The sequence below is a fragment of the Narcine bancroftii genome, chromosome 10 (assembly GCF_036971445.1).
Source record: "Narcine bancroftii isolate sNarBan1 chromosome 10, sNarBan1.hap1, whole genome shotgun sequence".
In the NCBI taxonomy this organism is placed as follows: Eukaryota; Metazoa; Chordata; class Chondrichthyes; order Torpediniformes; family Narcinidae; genus Narcine; species Narcine bancroftii.
The window spans coordinates 69,916,918-69,935,119 of NC_091478.1; the positions used below are offsets into that span (position 1 = coordinate 69,916,918).

General features: G+C 40.6%; 1 protein-coding gene across 5 annotated transcripts in view; it reads right to left on the bottom strand.

Annotated features, from left to right (window-relative positions):
• nfat5b (nuclear factor of activated T cells 5b) overlaps positions 1–18,202 on the bottom strand; it is a 197,458-nt gene that overhangs the window by 148,564 nt on the left and 30,692 nt on the right. The window contains exon 1 of one of the 5 annotated variants that reach the window (XM_069901286.1): positions 16,980–17,097. The exons of the other annotated variants lie outside the window; for them this stretch is intronic. Within the exon in view, the coding sequence (XP_069757387.1) occupies positions 16,980–17,007 (28 nt within the window). The 5' untranslated portion in view covers positions 17,008–17,097. Of the gene's footprint in view, positions 1–16,979; positions 17,098–18,202 lie in introns of those variants that run through there. 5 annotated transcript variants of the gene reach the window in all.

The window sequence follows — 18,202 nt, forward strand, 5'->3', positions numbered from 1 at the left end:
TGAGAAGCAAGATTGGACTGTGAACCATTAACTTTTCTGAACTTACACACATTACATACACGTGTACTTAGAATTAGAAGGGACTCAAGTTAGGTTAGGGACTCAAGTTAGCTTAAATAAATCAATAGTAACAAGTTAAAGTTTGATTCTATTTCCATGTTTAAAGATAATTAAAAGCAACTTTTGTTTAAGTAACCATTTGTCTTGGTGAATATCTATTGCTGCTGGGTTTTGGGGTCCTCTGGCTTGTAACAAGGTCCAGTGAGATGGTGTCTACCATTGCCTTGATGTAGCAAACAGGCTAATTGAAGGAAGTCGTGTCCTTCCTCAGGTTGGAGCTGATTCACTCAACAGCCAATCTCTCAAAGCACTTGCTCACAGACAACATTAGTGGAACTGGCTCAAAGTCCTTGAGACATCACTTTGAACTTCCTGGGCACCAGAGTGATGGATTTCCATTTGGAGTAGGTGGGGACCTCTGATGGTTGTAGTGAGAGATTGAAAATGTCCATTAAAAACTTCAGCCAGCTAGTTTGCACAAGCTTTAAAGACATGGCCAAAGATTCACCCTCCTGAAGGTTCTGTTCACATCCGTCTCCAAGACTAGAGGCACAGATTTGCTGAGGACTGTGGGACTCTCTCTCTCTCTCTCAATGCAACCATAGAAGACACTAATGTTCTGAATTTGATCTGTGCAATTTTTCACCTTGTCAGTTTGAACATAACAATTTGGATAGAGGCACTGTGTTGTATTTAGCTGTTCCTTGCTGTCAACATAAACTGGCTTCTACTGGGCAAACTAGGAGATATAACATCATCAACTAGGCCAGTCTGTCTGAAAATAATAGGAGAAAATTTTAATCTCATCTTTTGCACTCATGCTGGGCTTTGGTCTCATTCAGGTGGGAATGTTCATGAAGTTTCCTCCTGCTTTTAACTGCCCAACCCAAATGCTTGGGGGTGGACTACACAGCTTTTTATCATTTTTTGATTATTGTGGAATTATTTTGTTCATTCCATGGTATGCTGCAGGCATTTGACTTGGTGCTGCAATTTCACTGGGAAGACACTATACTTTTTTTGAATGCTTCTTGGTATACTCTTCTGTACTCTCCACTGAAATAGCTTTGGTGATTTGAATGGATGGTAATGCAGGAGAGAAGGATATGCTGAATTTATATTTTATCTTGAAAAGATTTCATCTTCACTGTACTGCGAACACTTTATATTAAAACACTTCCGCTGTCCAAATCTAAGCCTCAAGCTTGTCAAGGAGTGGCTCCTTGCCAGGCACCAAATTTCACTGTCCAATTCACCTTGCTAGTTCTGTCACATATATTCTCGGATCCAAAAATGATCTTCTGATTCCTTGATCTATTTCCATTCTATAAATGTTAACTGCCCATTCAGTCACAAGTCAATCGAAACTACAGTATATCAGATTCCTTATCCAATCATCATTCATTATTCTCAAAATCCTCATCTTGCATTGGGTCATTGGTTATCCCTACTCTTTTCTTCCAAATTTACACCACACATTTACCAGTCTCATTCCAAAGAAACACTGCATAGATGATTATACAAATCCAAATTGTTAGTATAAATTTTATTGGAAAAATGACATCCCCTAAACTTTTATAGAAAAGGTGAAAAAAAAACTCAGCGAGTATTATTCAGTGTTCCTGATTGATGCATTTAAGATTATTAATTTCTGCAAACCCATTCTACAGCTCCTGGCCATAAGCAATGTTTCTCTACACACACAAAGTTGTATTGAACAAAGTACCATAAAATGTCTCAAGATATGGAAAATTTATTGTTATCATCCAGTTACAAATCGTATTTACAAGAGAATATAGTGAATCATCACCCCAAATGAATTTTAATATCCAAAGCAGCAAAGTAAGATAGCTAACAAAGCAAAAACCTTAGCATTTCCACAGGTAAACCTCAGATACATTCTTCAAGATATTTCCATGGTACTAGATTTAATTTTCACGAAGTTCACTTTCTCAATCACTTGATATTTTATTGACAGTTTTTGATCACACGTTCTTAAAAATGAAAAACTTCTCCACATTCAGCTAAATAAATCGGAGTATTATTTCTGGCAAAATAGTAAATTGATATTGGAGTTGTTATTCTATATGGCAAATATATATTGGCAAAAGAAACAAAAACTAGAAATTCAAATGGTTACAACTAAGCAAAAATGTCATATTTATAATTTTTGGAAATTGGCAGCCTTCAGAGACTGGACTATTTATTTACATCATACTTGTTTATTTAAAGTTATTGACAAATTTTTCAAATTATTGGATATACTCACTATTAATATACCAACATTTCAATTCATTCCCCCCTCTCAGAAATTATTTTTGTGAGCCAAATGAATTTAAAGGGAGAACAAGAAATAAGATTGTGAACAGTTCGAATGGCATAGTACACTAAATAGTTTAACGAGAGCACAGGAAACAGAACCAGGTGAGCCACATGTACCATCTAGATTTGGATAATCGTTTATTCATATTTTACTGCAAAGTGGATACACTGTGCATTTAGTCACTCGTGGATTTTTGAGACTGCCAACCACTATCTCCACTAAAATATATATTAACTAAATTTCAAATGATTTATTTACAACTCTAAACACCCTTAATTCTCCCAAGAGAAAAATGAATGCTGTAAGAAATAATAACCCTAAAGTTTTGTGTGGTTTAAAATTAACTTAAATTTTGAAGACTAATAATATTTCATAACTGCTGTGCATATTGGACTGGAATAATTGTTTGAGAGGAAAATTTAATCTAGTTGATAACCTGCATATTCTCCATGACCCTGCAACAAATTAAGTTGTGGAGTCATTCAGATTGCACCTGAACAAAGTAACATGATTTATCAAAATTGGGCAAAATCCATAATACAACTGTAATGTTAACATTTTTTTTCTTTCTTTTCAGTAAATATGCTGTCACACATCTTCAGTTTACTCATTCCAAGATATTAATTTGTCCTTTTTGTAGTTTTCTAAAACAGCATCAAACACCCTGTCTCAATACAGAAAAGATTCAATATTCAGTTAATATTTCAGGTACAAAATTTCAGATGTTGTGGGGATCATTCATTAACTTTACAACTTTAAAATTTTTCAACATAATTTAATTGTCTGACCTACATCTTTTCTTTAAATCTTTTTTCCTCCCTTAGCTTAATTTCAATGGTAGGGGGTGAGGGGGGGGGTTGTAAATAAAACTGGTGGTATTTTTGTTGTTTCACTGGTGTGAATTTAATCTTGTATCTCTACCTTTTTAACTTTTTTTTTTCTTTTGTTTGAATATAAAATAACTCATTATTTATTGATATAAATTTTCAAAATGCATCTATTGTCCTTCACACTTTACCTTTGGACATTTGCAACTGGACCTTCATTTACAAATCTCCACCGTGATTTAAGCAATAAGAACATTCACTAATTGTTGGCCATTTATTAACAATCCAAGTATTGTTGTTACTCTAAGGGGCAAGGTGAACATGTTAAGTTACTAATGTTTACTTTGTTAAACAAGGCAGAAAATCTACCCTCGACATTATTGCAATACAACTTCAGAGAAAATCAGCAGTTGATTTCTAAATTTCTCTAAATCTCTAATACGATAGTATTATTGCTTTAGGCTACCATTGATCTGCACAATATTGCTGCCGCAAAACAAAAATTTCACAACATGTTTGTGACAATAAACCTGGTTCGAATTCTTTATTTTAAGTATTCACTTAACTCATACGAGGAATTGTTTAAGAAAAATATTTTTTTAATTTCAAGTTTATGAATTTGTTTTTAAAAAAGACTATTGCAGGACTAATAAAAACTGCATTCACTTCGAGGCCAGATTGGTCACATCTAACCCAAAGCAAAGTCAACCATAAAGAAAATTAATGTCGAAGTGTACTGGTTCAAAGCCCAGGATTCCCTACACACCTGCGCTGATCCAACCTAGCTATGGAGGGTCACTTTTGCTTAAACTTTGGATCCAGAAAGTTAGGCCATTGTCTTCACAGAAAACAAAATTGGGCTGAAGCAAGTCTTGCTGACTCTCAATCAGAATTTTTCATCATCATGAACAAGTCACGAAATTTGGTGTTTTGTGACACCACCAAGTGTAAATATTCATATACACCTTAAAACAATAAATTTTAAAAATAGCACATGAAAATGCCAGTCTTTGGTTTATTGATTATTCATGAATCTGATGGCAGCAGGGAAGAAGTTGCCCTTCTGCTGCTGAGTGCTTGTCTTTAGACTCCTCTGTACCTTTTTCCCCGATGGTAGTAGAATGAAGAGGACATGGCCTTGGTGGTGAGGGTCTTTGAGGATAGAGGCTGCCTTTTATAAGGCATCACCTCATGTACATGTACTTGATGTAGTGAAGTCTGGTGCCTGTGATGTCACAGGCCAAGTTAACAACCCTCTGGAGTTTTTTCTTGTCTGGAGAGTTTGCACCTTCATAATAGACAGTGATATAACCATGCGAAATGTTCTCCACAGTACACCTGTAGAAGTTTATGGGAGTCTTCAGTAACATACCAAATCTCCTCAAGCACTTCAAAGTATAGTCACTGGGGTGCCTTTGTGATTGCATCAATATGGAGGCTCCAGGACAGATCCTCAGAGATGTTGACACCCAGGAATTTGAAGTTCTTGACCCTCTCCACTATTGAGTCCTCGATGAGGTCATGTTCCCCTAACTTCCTCCTGAAGTCCACAATCATCTCCTTGGTTTTGCAAACATTTGAGAAAGTTTTTGTTGGCATGACATGCTGATCTCTCCCTCTCTCTCCTCATTGCCGTTTGTGATCCTGCCAACAACTGTGGTGTCAACAAATTTGTAGATAGCATTGGAATTGTTCCTGCCCACATAGTCATGGGTGTATAATGAGGAGAGCAGGGGCTAAGCACGCATCCACAAGGTGCGCCTTTGTTGATAATCAGTAAGGAGGAGACCTTATTTCCAATTCGTACTGATTGCGGTCTTCCAATGAGGAAGTCAAAGATCCAGTTGCAGAGGTGGGTGCAGAGACCCAGAGTTTGTAGCTTCTTGTCCAGCACTGAGGGAATAATGGTGTTGGAGGCTGAGCTGTAGTTGAAGAGCAGTCATATGTATGAGTTGCTGACTTCGAGATGATCCAGACCTGAGTGAAGAGCCAGGGAAATTGCATCTGCTGTGGAGCAATTGTGATGATAGGCAAATGCAGTGGGCCCAGACCTTTGCTTAGGTACATGTTAATTCTGACCATGATCAGCCTCTCAAAGCATTTCATCACGGTAGAAGTTATTGCTACTGGGCGATAGTCATTGAAGCAGCTCACACTGCTCTTCTTGAGCACCAGGATGATTGATGCCCTTTTGAAGCAAGTGGGAACCTCTAACTGCAGCAATGAGAGGTTGAAAAGTCCATGAACCCTCCAGCTAGTTGGTTGGCACTGATTTTCAGTACCCTACCAGGTACGTCATCAGGACCTGCCTGACGACATGCGTGTTCACTCACTTGAATGATATCCTGACTTCATCCTCAGAAGCCCCTTTCACACTTGCAAGTAATCTTAGGAATTAACCGCCATCAGTCTTTAAAATGTCTAGTGTAAAAGCAAAATCAGCTCAACAGTGACATCAGATGATGTCATCTCACACCAGGCATTGACGGCCTTGACCCCAAGCCCAATCCCCAACATCTGCAGACGCTGGCGTTGCAAACAGGCAAATGTGAAACGGATAATTGGATCGTGGGATTGAAATGACCTAAGTTTTTGTGCGAGTGCAGGAACGTGAAGGAAGATTTAAATGAAAGAAAAGAATGGACTCAGTAGAATTTCTGGTGTATTTTTTTTGAGTGACAACATTGTCTGACTGGTTTAATGTATCCTAGATTGTATACTTTTAATGGATGGGGGTGGGGGTGTGGGGGGGTGGGTTGGGAGGAGGGGGGGGGGGAGAAAATGTCACTGTATATGTGTGAAAAGGAAAAAGTGTGTATCATGGCTAATGTGATTTATGGTGTGAAAAATAAAAAATTTTAAAAAAAGGAAGATTTAAATAAAGGTATAAACTTTGCCATGGGAAAGTTGCAGTGGGGGGTTGGGAAGAGAGAGAGAGAAATAGCAATAGTGGATATTTTTTAAACTGTAGGAAAATTAGTAGCACTATTAGCGCACCAAGTATAAATACCGTAGGAAAAATGCAATGGTGGACCTGACTTCCCAGAATGCTGTGCAGCAGAGAAACCCCTCCATGAATGCTTCATGTATGCAGCTGGGCACACAGCCCTTTCTCTGACACATGGAATTCTGGGAGGGCAGGTCCGCCATTGCTTTCTCCCTACGGTATTTATAAATTGTACACGATAGTGCTATCAACTTTCCCATGCTTTTTAAATTGTAAGTGACAGTGCTACCAACTTTCCCATGCTTAATAAATTGAGGACTATAGCGCTACCAACTTTCCCACCCAGTTTAAAAATTGTCTGCTATTGCTATTTATTGCTAGCACTTTCCCACAGTCACTTATGAAAGTTTATATAGGTCAGCACAACAACAACAGGGGCTGAAGGGCTCATACTGTGCTGTACATAAAGCTTAATTAGGCATGATTAATTTTGTTCAAATACAAGATCATAATACACTGATCAGGATTTAGGGCAGGTCCACCATCACTCGATGCATCATGTCATCACCAGTAGAAGGTAGAACAGTCCTAATCTTGGGGATGGCTCCTTGCAAGTGTGAAAGCATTCAGTCTCCCAGTTAGGAGTGGTCAAGTGTGAAAAGCCAAACCCCTATTCCTATCCCAGGACACTGAATGGCCAATGTAGTGGGATGCAAGGGTGAAAGGGACTAAAGACAAATATCACAGGGTCCTCTGCCTTTGCAGGGATTCTAGTAGGCAATGTTTGGTTCTCCTTCTCAAAGCGGGCATAGAAGATGTTCATCTCACTGAGTAATGAAACAACACAGCCATCTGTGGTCTTCGCCCTCACTTTGTAGGCTGTAATGCTGGCATAGCTGGTGTGCATCTGTCTCTAGCTTCTTCCGGAATTGCCACTTTGCTTCAGAGATGGCCTTCCGCAGGTCATACCTGAACTCGTTGTAAAGATCCCGATCCCCGGCCTTAAGTGCCCTTGTTTTCGCTCTCAGCAGGTTGAAAATTCTCTGATTCATCCAGGACTTCTGGTTGGGGAACACCCAATATCTGCGCGTGGGCAAACACTCATCCACACAGGTTTTGAAGTCAGTGATACCTGTTGCATATTCATTCAAATCTATGGTCGAGTTCTTAAATATGTTCCAGTCCATCAATTCAAAGCAGTCCCACAGATGCTCTTATGCCTCCCTCAACCATACTTTTGCTGTCTTCACTATTGGTTTTGTGGTCCTCAGTCTCTGCTTCCAAGCTGGGAGTAGAAGTACAGCCAGGTAATCAGATTTGCTGAAATGTAGTCATGGTGTGGCTCAGTAGACGTTCTTCACAGTGGTGTAGCAGTATCAAGTTTGTTGGCTCCCCAGTCTTGCATGTGACATGTTGGTGGTAGTTTGTCAGAGACTTCTTCAGGTGGGCCTGACTGAAGACCCCTACAATGATTGGGAAAGCATCAGGATGTGCTCTCTCATGGGTGTTAATCACATTGCTCAGCCCTTCCAGTGCCAGCCTGATGTTAGCCAGGGGCAGAATGTACACTGCAACCAGGATGATGGCAGTAAACTCCCTTGGCAGGTAGAATGGGCAGCACTTGATTGCCAGTATTCTAGGTCAGGGGAACAAGACTAGGACATAACCATCATGTTTGTGCATCATGATGAATAGTTGATGACAAAAACACCACCCCCTGATGCCGCTGTCTGGTTCAACGCGGTGGAGGGTGTAGCCCACAGGCATTTAACCATGTTTCTGTAAAGCACATCACACAAAACTCACTGATGTTGAAGTTTGCCTTGGAGTTCATCAAGTTTGTTCTCCAAGGATTGTACATTGGCCAGGAGGATGATAGGGAGTAGAAGCCTCAGAGCCCAGTGTCTCAACTAAACCTGTAGCCCCCCCCCACCTCTGCATCCACGTAGTTGGGTCTTCTTTACATGGCCCAGGGGCCACTGCTGGTAATTCCCACAGTGTTTAAATGGTCCATGTGATGTCCCTTCAAATCTTCCACAATGTTTAAGTGTATTGAGCACCTGTGACCCCTGCGAAGTTTAAATGGTCATAGAGGTTAAAACACCCGCGCTGTTGAACCTGCCTGATCCCTGGGTGTTTAAAGGTCCCACAGTCTGACTGAGATTGCTGATTCTTCCAATTCCAAGGTCTGCCAGTGATCTTATGATGTCCTTATTTATGGGTAAGTTTGATTTCATGGTTTTTGTTCTGGGGTTAAATTTTAATAGTTTTGAATGGGAATATTTGATCATTTGTACACAGAGCTGCCACTCTAAGGCACCATCTTAAATCCCCAGGCTTTGACTTGAATTTTTGAGGCTACAACTGCTTTTCTTGATTTTAAAAGGAATAAATGACCACAAGTGAAAAAAAAAATGGGATTCTTTAATTGATTGAAACAATTACTGGCATTGAACTGGGGGTTGAACAGCCCATTTTGGTAAAAACTTTATACTAACCAACTAAGCAGGTTTACATTATATTGCATCACCTGGCAGTTTCTTTTTGATAGTTTTTGAATCTTTAATGATTCAAACTGCCAATGTTAACTTTCTGAAACTGGAATTTTAATCAATTGACAACAGCATGTGGTGGTGGCACACTATTTCTGGAACAACACATGCTAAAGCTGCTCTTTGGCTAGACTTCAGAAATTTCCATTCATTGTTATATCATGTAGTGTAAACACCTGAAAATCTACATTTGGGGACCAGTATTTATGAAAGCCTTTCTATAAACCCAGCCTTTCAGAAGAAGATTTAGAAAAAGAACAAAACCAGATTTTTCTGCAGCCTCACAATAATTGTATATTTAAAGTTCAAAACAGATTTTTGAGCAAGAATTTTCACTCAAATCCAAACCAATGAAATTTGATAATAATATAAATGGCCCAACAATGAAGAACACAGTCCATTTCTGAAAATGTGTTCAAGACTTCACTCAAAAGGATTTGAAAAAGCTGCAATAAAAGTCCCACAGCAGATGGATGGCATCATTTCAGGTCAAGATTGGGTTGTCTGTCAAAGCAAAACCTCTAAGACCATCCTCCCATTTCTACTATTAACCTGCATACAATTGGCTAATTTACATGCAACCTGACCTTCCAGACCATCTTACCATGCAAGACTTTAAAGACTTTTTCATTCTGCTCTCAATCTTCTTTGTTACCTCTTCAACTAATTCATGAAACACAATTTCTCATCCACAAAGCCATGCTAATCCCCAATAAGCCCTTGCCTTTCAAAATGCATGTACATCCTATCCTCCAAAATCCTTCCAGTAACTTACACATGACCAATTTTAAGGTCACCTACCTAAAGTTTCCTTGCTTGTCTTTGAAGGCTTTTTTCCCCCCTAAATAAATGCACAACATTGTCCACCCTGCAACATTCCAGCATCCTATCCAAGGTGAACCCACAAAAGGTAACAAGACCAGACAACATGCTCAATTGATGGACTGTGCAGACCAACTGACAGAGATCCTTATGAACATCTTCAACACATCATTATAGCAGTCCATCATCCCCTCAGGTTTCAAGACAGCCACTATCATCCCAGTACTAAAGAGGGCAATAGCAACAGGCCACAATGTCTACCATCCAATGGTAATGATCTCCACCATTATGAAATACTTTTGAGCATCTAGTGACAGAACACATCAAAGTGCAATCCCCAGAAACATTGGACCATTTCAATTTGCCTACAGACAGAACTGTTCAACTGATGCTCCAGCATTGTTTCTCCACTCTGTTGTGTCCCACCTGGAAAATAATGCCTCATACACCAGGCTGCTGTTCAATGAAGGTTTTGTGAAGGGGAAATCATGTCTGACAAATCTAATAGAGTTTTTTTGAGGATCTAACCAGTAGAGTGGATAGGGGAGAACCAGTGGATGTGGTATATCTGGACTTTAGTAAGACATTTGATAAGGTTCTGCACAGAAGACTAGCATACAAACTTAAAAGAGCACAGTACAGGAGGTATGGTATTAAGGTGGATAGAGAATTGGTTGAGGGACAGGAAGCAAAGAATAGGAATAAATGGGTTCTTTTCAGAATGGCAGCCAGTGACTTGTGGGGTACTGCAGAGTTCAGTGCTGGGGCTGCAGTTGTTTTCGATATACATCAATGACTTAGATGTGGGAATAGATAGCAGTATCTCGAAATTTGCAGACGATACAAAGTTGGGTGGGAGGGTTAGCTGTGTGGAGGATGCTAGGAGAGTGCAGGGTGATTTGGACAAGTTAGGTGAGGGGGCCAGGACATGGAAGATGCAGTAAAATGTGAATAAATGTGAGGTTATCCATTTTGGAGGCAAGAACAGGAAAGAGGATTATTATTTAAATGGTATCTGTTTAGGAAAAGGGGAGATGCAGTGAGACTTGGGTGTTGCTGTGCATCAGTCGTTGAAAGTGGGTGTGCAGGTGCAGCGGGCGGTGAGGAGGGAGAATGATATGTTGCCATTCATAGCGAGAGGATTTGAGTACTGGAGTAGGGAGATCCTGCTGCAGCTGTACAGGGCCTTGGTGAGACCACACCTGGAGTACTGTGTGCAGTTTTGGTCACCTTATCTGAGGAAGGATATCCTTGCCTTGGAGGGGGTGCAGAGAAGGTTCACTAAACTGATACTGGGGATGGAGGGGCTCGCATATGAAGAAAGGTTGGATAGACTAGGCTTGTATTCTCTGGAATTTAGAAGATTGAGGGGGGGGGATTTTATAGAAACATAAAATTCTTTAGGGTTTAGACAGACTAGACGCAGGAAGGTTGTTTCCAATGCTGGGAAAAACCAGAACCAGGGGCCATAATTTAAGGATAAGGGGGAAGTTTTTTTAGGATTGAGATGAAGAAAAATTTCTTCTCTCAGAGTGGTAAATGTGTGGAATTCTTTGCCACAGGAAGTAGTTGAGGCCAGTTCCCTGTCAATATTTAAGTGTAGGTTCGATTTGGCCCTTGTATCCAAGGGGATTAGGAGGTATGGGGAGAAGGCAGGAACCAGGAACTGATCAGCCATGATCATAATGAATGGCAGTGTAAGCTTGAAGGGCCAAATGGCCTACTCCTACACCTATTTTCTATGTTTCAGCATTTAAATAGAACATACTTCAGAGGCTCATGGAGAAGCTATCTTTATGGAAATCAATACTCCTCTCTGTAACTGGATTCTGGACTTTGTAAGGTAAAACATCATGAGATGGGAATGTGTAAGGAGTTACCCTGTGCAGGGCTGTAACAAGAAGGGGAGGTGTCCTTGTACTCCTGTTAGGTAAAACATCATGAGATGGGAATGTGTAAGGAGTTACCCTGTACAGGGCTGTAACAAGATGTGAATGCATCCTTGTACTTACAAGATAAGAGAGACATTGATGGATTGAGAGGCAGGAAGCTAGCAGGGAAAGGATAGCAACAGTTTTAGTCATTGGACAAGTAATGATATGATAATGTTCTAAGCATGTATCCAAGGGTATAAAAAAAAATCACCATTTTGCTGATAATGGCAGAATGCATTCTCCGACTAACATGGTTAGTTGCAAGTGTTACAATCCGGTAATAAAGAACAAAGAACCCTGATTTCGACTCAGTCTGGTGTTTGTCTCACTCATTCATGAACAAAGCAGACCTAACAATTTCCAAACAGAAAGATCACAGTCTGCCCAGGTAGGCAGCAAAACACCAAGCACCATCACCTGAGCACTGGCAAACCTCAGGCTTGTATGCTTAGCCCCCTTTTGCTCACACTATTGATCCACAACTGCAATGCCAGATCCAGCTCCAGCAGATTTATCAAGTTTGCAGATGACACATCAGCAACAATGATAAGTTGCATGATAGAGAAGGGTGGAAAATCTCAAGAAATTATCTGAGAATATCAACCAGAGTCTCAATGTGCTCAAAACAAAGGAGACAACTATGGACTTCAGGAAGACCAGCGACGACCACCCTCTACTTGGTAGTGGAGAGAGTCCAGGATAGGTCATTTCTTTAGTGGACTCTGAGGAACTTGGTGTTCTCTATTCTCTTCACTCATAAGGGTGCCTTGTGATCTGTTAAGGTCTTGATCCCTTGCCACATGCGCTTCGTGTCACTGGTGTTGCTCAGCTGATGGTGGACTTCTGTGAATACCCATACTTTGCCTTCAGGATGGCACAGGAGAGTTCAGTCTTGGCTGATCTTAGTGCCACCTTGATTCCTGTCCTGAAGGCAGCATCACTAGTCCTGAAAAATGCATGAATCATGGTTTCTAGTTGGCCCTGGTAGGGTAGCATTTGATCTCCGTGATATTCTCAATGCCCTTGCTAGTGTAGCCAGTCGCTAAGCTCGTGTACTCGTCTTTGTTTAGATGGCCATTGTAGGTGGCTGCCTTACTGAAACCACTCCAGTCTTGTAGCACTGCTTTGGCCCCCAACCATGTCTCGATCTCCACGCGAACTGGTTTTGAGCAACAGAGAGGATCACTTCCCCCCCACCAGCGACATGATTTACCAGGATCATTGTCTAAAGAGGGCACGCAAAATCAGTGAGGACCCCCATAACCCTGTACACAGAATCTTCCAGCTACTCCCATCGGGAGAGAGATGCAGGAGTATCAGAGTCAGAACCACCAAGTTAAGAAACATCTTCCCATGGGCAATGGGAATGCCTGAGAAACAACTCGTACAAACCCTCCCCCCCCCCCACCCCCCCCCCCCACCATGCCACTACTATTTATTTAACAATATTTATTTAACAATATTTATTTATTTTAATATTTGTATATACTGTGAATATGTATCATTTGTCTGCATGTGTTTGCAGTGTTTTGCAATAAGGGGTGGAGAACACGGTTTCATCAGGTTGTACTTGTACAATCAGATCAATAAATTTGATCTCACCCATGTCCAACAATTATACAAATCTCTCTGCCAGGGCTTCTGCAATTTCTTCCCCAGCTTCCCACAATATCATGTGAGGCAACAGCTTGATGAGCTCCATTATATAATCAATGACTGAAAATTTATACTGCCAAACTTTGTGTCGAAGCCATCCTAAAATATATGAGTACAGCAACTAATGCAAATTCACAGAAAATTGTGCTTCATAAGTCAGGAATTCAACATCAGATCCAGCTTTACATTTATGTACCCAGGACAAAACAGTATCAAGACTAAAACTAATTGTTGTGATTGTTCAATGCAATATTCCAAAAAACACACCAGATTTCTTTCTTGATCTCACTTGACTTCAACCCAAATATACTTCATAATCAGGACCAATTTTTGACCTTCTAGCCCACATACTATGAAAAAAAAAACAAGTTTAAAAACTTTTGCCTTGAGATACAAGCTGAGACTTGAAAGATGGATATGGTAGACAGATAATATCCTTGACTCTTACATCTCATTCAACATCATCCCAAAAAAAATTTCAATACCATTTATATTTTCCTTTCTATGTTAAACTTGATATTTGTGCTGTTAATTATCATTAATCTGCCATTTTTTCCCCCCCAATACTTACTTTATTCAAATACAGGTAGTTTATACATTCTGAACTAGAATTGTACTCAGAGTTTGGATCCATTTGCACATTTGACTTCTCAACTTGGATTCAACTAAGATTCAAAGGAATTTAAATACAGGTGCCTGGGATCGTCAGGACAAGCCACCTGCCATTGTTCAGAATCTTCCACATTTCTTAATCATTTTAATTTGATCTCTTTAAGCAAACGCCTTGCACCTAGCCCCCCTGTCCATCCGTCCCCCCACCAGGGACAGTGCCAGACTGTTTTGCACCCTAAGCCAGTTTAAGCACAATGGGGGGAGGGGGGTTCAAACATGTGGCTCTTGACCAACACAATGCAGATCGTAGGCGATGGGGTGGCCCAGGAGCTCAGCCAAATAGACAGTCAGAGTCAGCTTCTCAGAGCCAGTAGCCAAGTGGGGCAGAAGCCCATACGTGATGAGCAGAGCTGCTGGAGGAACGGGCTGTCCAGGGGAGGGGGGGGGGTGCCGAGCACCAGTGGCTTTCAGACACTCCAGCCGCTTGTCAGGCCAGCCATCAGGCACATCCCAGCAGCATAGCACCATTTGTCACCTGCCCCCATCCAACTCCCGACGTGGCAGCAGGGGTGCAATGCTGCCAAGCCCACAATTTACGGAACACCACACTGGATTGTGGCGACAGCTCAATAAGGGAGCAATGATGTCCTTGTTGCCCATAATACCCTATCCAGCTGGAACTGCTCTGTTCCAGCTGCATGGGGGATTATGGGTAAGGAAGACTGTCATTGCTCATTGAGCCAGCCACTGCCTGCTTCTCTCCCACTGGGTGATGTGGGCCAAGAGTTACCTTTCCACCAAAGGTAAGAGAGGGTTCCCTCAGGGTGGGTCAACAGAGACTTGAGGTGGGGAGAGAGGGGGTCTCCCTCTGAAAACAATTTATTACAGGAAATTAATGTTATTTATGTGTAATGTCATCTACCAAAAAAAATTGCCGGTTTTTGGAGGTACCGGTTTTCGGAATTCCAGATAAAAAGTTAGGCACCTGTAATGAGAATCTAGATTGGCATAACATTATACACCAAGGCACTCCACTCCAAAATAATTTTATTAGCATAGTTTCTATCCATTAGTCAATTGTTTTAATCCAGTCCCAGATCGAATTCCAAATCATGTATTAATAAATTACAAAGATTCTTCTAACAATTTTCTATGCACTTAGAAAATAATTTCCCAACGTTCTTTACAAGTACTATATTATTGCAAATTGTTCAAGACAATTTTTTTTTTAAATGAAAACACTGAATAATGAAATGTGGGAAACTATCAAATCCCAAAAAGTAAGTCCACATGGAATGCTAAAAAAGTTTTTTCTCAAATCACAAAGTATCAACTTAGATCATACTTCCAAATCCAAGAGTGCTCGTTAACATATTAATCAAGAGCAGGAATAGACCATTCAGCCATTTGTGCTTTGCCCTTCAATAACATCATGACTATCTGACTGTAACCTCAGCAGTGCATTCCCATCCATTCCAAGCAATTTTTCACCGCATTGCATATCAGAAATCCATCTACCCTTACTTAAAAATATTCAAAGACTTTGCTTCCACTGCCCTTTGAAGAGCTCCGAAGACACACCCTCAGAAAAAAAATACCTCTTCTACTTAAATCAGTAATCCTTTATTTTTAAACAGCAATATGCAGTTCAGAATTCTCCCATAAGAGGAAAATCCTTTCTCCATCCACCCCGTCAAACCCCATTGGGATCTTACGCACGTCAAGACTGATTATCCAACCAGGGACCTCTGCTGTTATCCTCAAATACTCAGGCACATCAGACCACTGTTACTTCAATCTACACTCTTGTCCGAAACACATCTTTCTCAAGTTCCTTTCCCATTTTCCTTTATAGGCTCTGCAAATATTGACAAGACCCTTCTCCTGCTCCAATGCTATCCCCTATTAAATGGCTGATCATCCAAAGTCCCGATTTGACCACCACATTTATGTTTTCAATGATCCTCTCATTGCAAAAGTAACCTTCTAATCTAATCTTTTGAATTGCAAATTCTCAGCTTGACAAGCAAGTTCCTGGAACCAAAATGAAAAATAGTAATTAGGCTACCTTGAAATTATATTGATTAAAAGTCCATTCATATTACACAAATAAGATATGGAGAGAGATTCAAGAACTTATTGATAGCAAAAGATTTGGGTGATCTGATGCATAATCTACAAAAAGGTAGTTTGCAGATAGGAGAATTGATTACAAAAGTGGGGAGGTTAAGCTTTAGTTTTAGAGGGCATTATGGATTGTTGGCTTTATTATTGAAGAAATGTTGATTGGAAGCAATCAGAGAATACTTATTTGACTGATTCTTTGTATGATCTTATTTACATATTTTTTCATGCTCCCTAATGACAGAAGAGGCTATTCAACTCACTGAGTCTATGCCACCCCTTAAAACATTACCATAAGAATCAGAATTTATTGTCATGAACAAGTCATATTTGTCATTTTGTGGCAGCATCACAGTGCAAACATTCATGTAAATCACCTTACAAAATAAACAAATAGAAAAAGTCAAAGTAAGCCAGTTCATTGATCATTCAGGAATCTGATGGCAGCAGGGAAGAAACTGTCCTTATGCTGCTGAGTGCTCGTCTTTAGGCTCCTGTACCTTCTTTCCCCCCCCCCCCCCCTCCAATGGTAGCAGAGTGAAGAGGGCACGACTTGGGTAATGGGGGGGTCCTTGAGGATAGAGGCTGCTTTCTTAAGAAAACACATCTCGGAGATGTCCTCGATAGAGTGAGGTCTGGGGCCTGTGATGTTGCAGGCCGAGTTAACAACCCTCTGGAGTTTTCTTGTCTTGAGCGTTGGCACCTTCATACCAGACAGTGATGCAACCAGCTAGAATCCTCTCCACAGTACACCCATAGAAGTTTGAGAGCTTTTGGCAACATACTGAATCTCTTCAAACACCTCACAAAGTATAGCTGCTGGCAAGCCTCCTGCAATTGCATTGACATGGAGGTTCCAGGACAAATCCTCGAAGATATTGGCACCCAGGAATTTGAAGTTTTTGACCCTCTCCACTACTGAACCTTCTATGAGGATTGGATTATGTTCTCCTGACTTCCTCCTGAAGTCCACAATCATCTCCTTGGTTTTGCTAACAGTGAGTACAAGGTTGTTGGCACGTAACCACTCAACATTAGTTCCAATCCACTATTTATTTGCTTATGATACAATCTCTCAATAGCCCTGCCACCCAATTACACTAAGGACCATGTTCAACTTACTGGTACATCTTTGAGGGGAAGCCCACATGATCAGAAAGATTATACAAATATTCTGTTATCCGTTTTGCTGCTGCGCTGCTTGTTGTGTCCAATGAGGAAACATTGGATAGGCAGGTCATGTACCTACTGAAATTCAGAAGAAATTAAAAATTACTTGATTAAAATACAATATCCTGAAAATTCTTGACCAGTTGACCAAGCAGATGTGGAGAAAAGGGTTTCCTCTTTTGGGGGAATCTAGAATCTTGGGTCAATGTTTAAAAATAGCAGCTTGCCCATACAAGACAGAAACAAAGCAATTTATTTTTTTTTATTCAGTGAGTCATGAGTCTTTGTGGATTGTGGAAGAAGCAATAGCTGGGTTGCTAGAAATGCAGTTACAATCAGACCAGGGCAGGCTTGAGGGACCAGTTCGCTAACTCTCACTCCTAACTGGCATCTTCCCAATAACTGAGTACCCCCATTTAATAAAGTGCATTCAATGTACCTTCTGGTGTTCAACTATATTAAAGGCACAATGCAAATGCAAGTTCTTATTAATGTTGTACAATATTGAACTTTTGAACTGTGTTCAAACTAATCTCTCCAGGGACTAGCTTGTGCAAATAAACAACAGATACTGGTCAGCTGTAGAACCAGCCAAACATGATGTTCAGCTCATCTTCCTGTGCCCAGGTATGGACTGAAGTGGGCTAGGCTGGAGTCTTCATGCTGGATGGTGGACCATTTTCCCAAAATCAGAATTTCTGATGCACCTTGACAGCTGCTTATATTTGCCCTTTGTACCTCAAAAAATTTCCTATCCATATACCTGTCTAAATGTCTTTTGACATTTTTGACATGTCTTTTCTCATGTCATTGCCTCCACGAGTTCCTCTGTAGACATTTCACATATTAAAATGGTGCTCCTCAGATCCCACACAAGACTTTCCCCTCTCATCTTAAATCTATGCCTTTTAGTTTTATACTCTCCTACCTATGAAAAAGACCATAATTGTTTGCCTCATCTATTCCCTCATGATTTGTGACCCCTCAACCTCTTACACTCCCAGTAGAAAAGTCAGTCGAGTCAGTATCTCCTTATAACTCAAGGCTGTTAGTTCTGGTAACATTCTAGTGAATCTTTTATGCACCATTTCCAGTCGAATGACACATTTCCTATAGCTGAACACACATCAAGTGTAGCCCCACCAATAACTTGTACAGTTGTAACATAACATCCC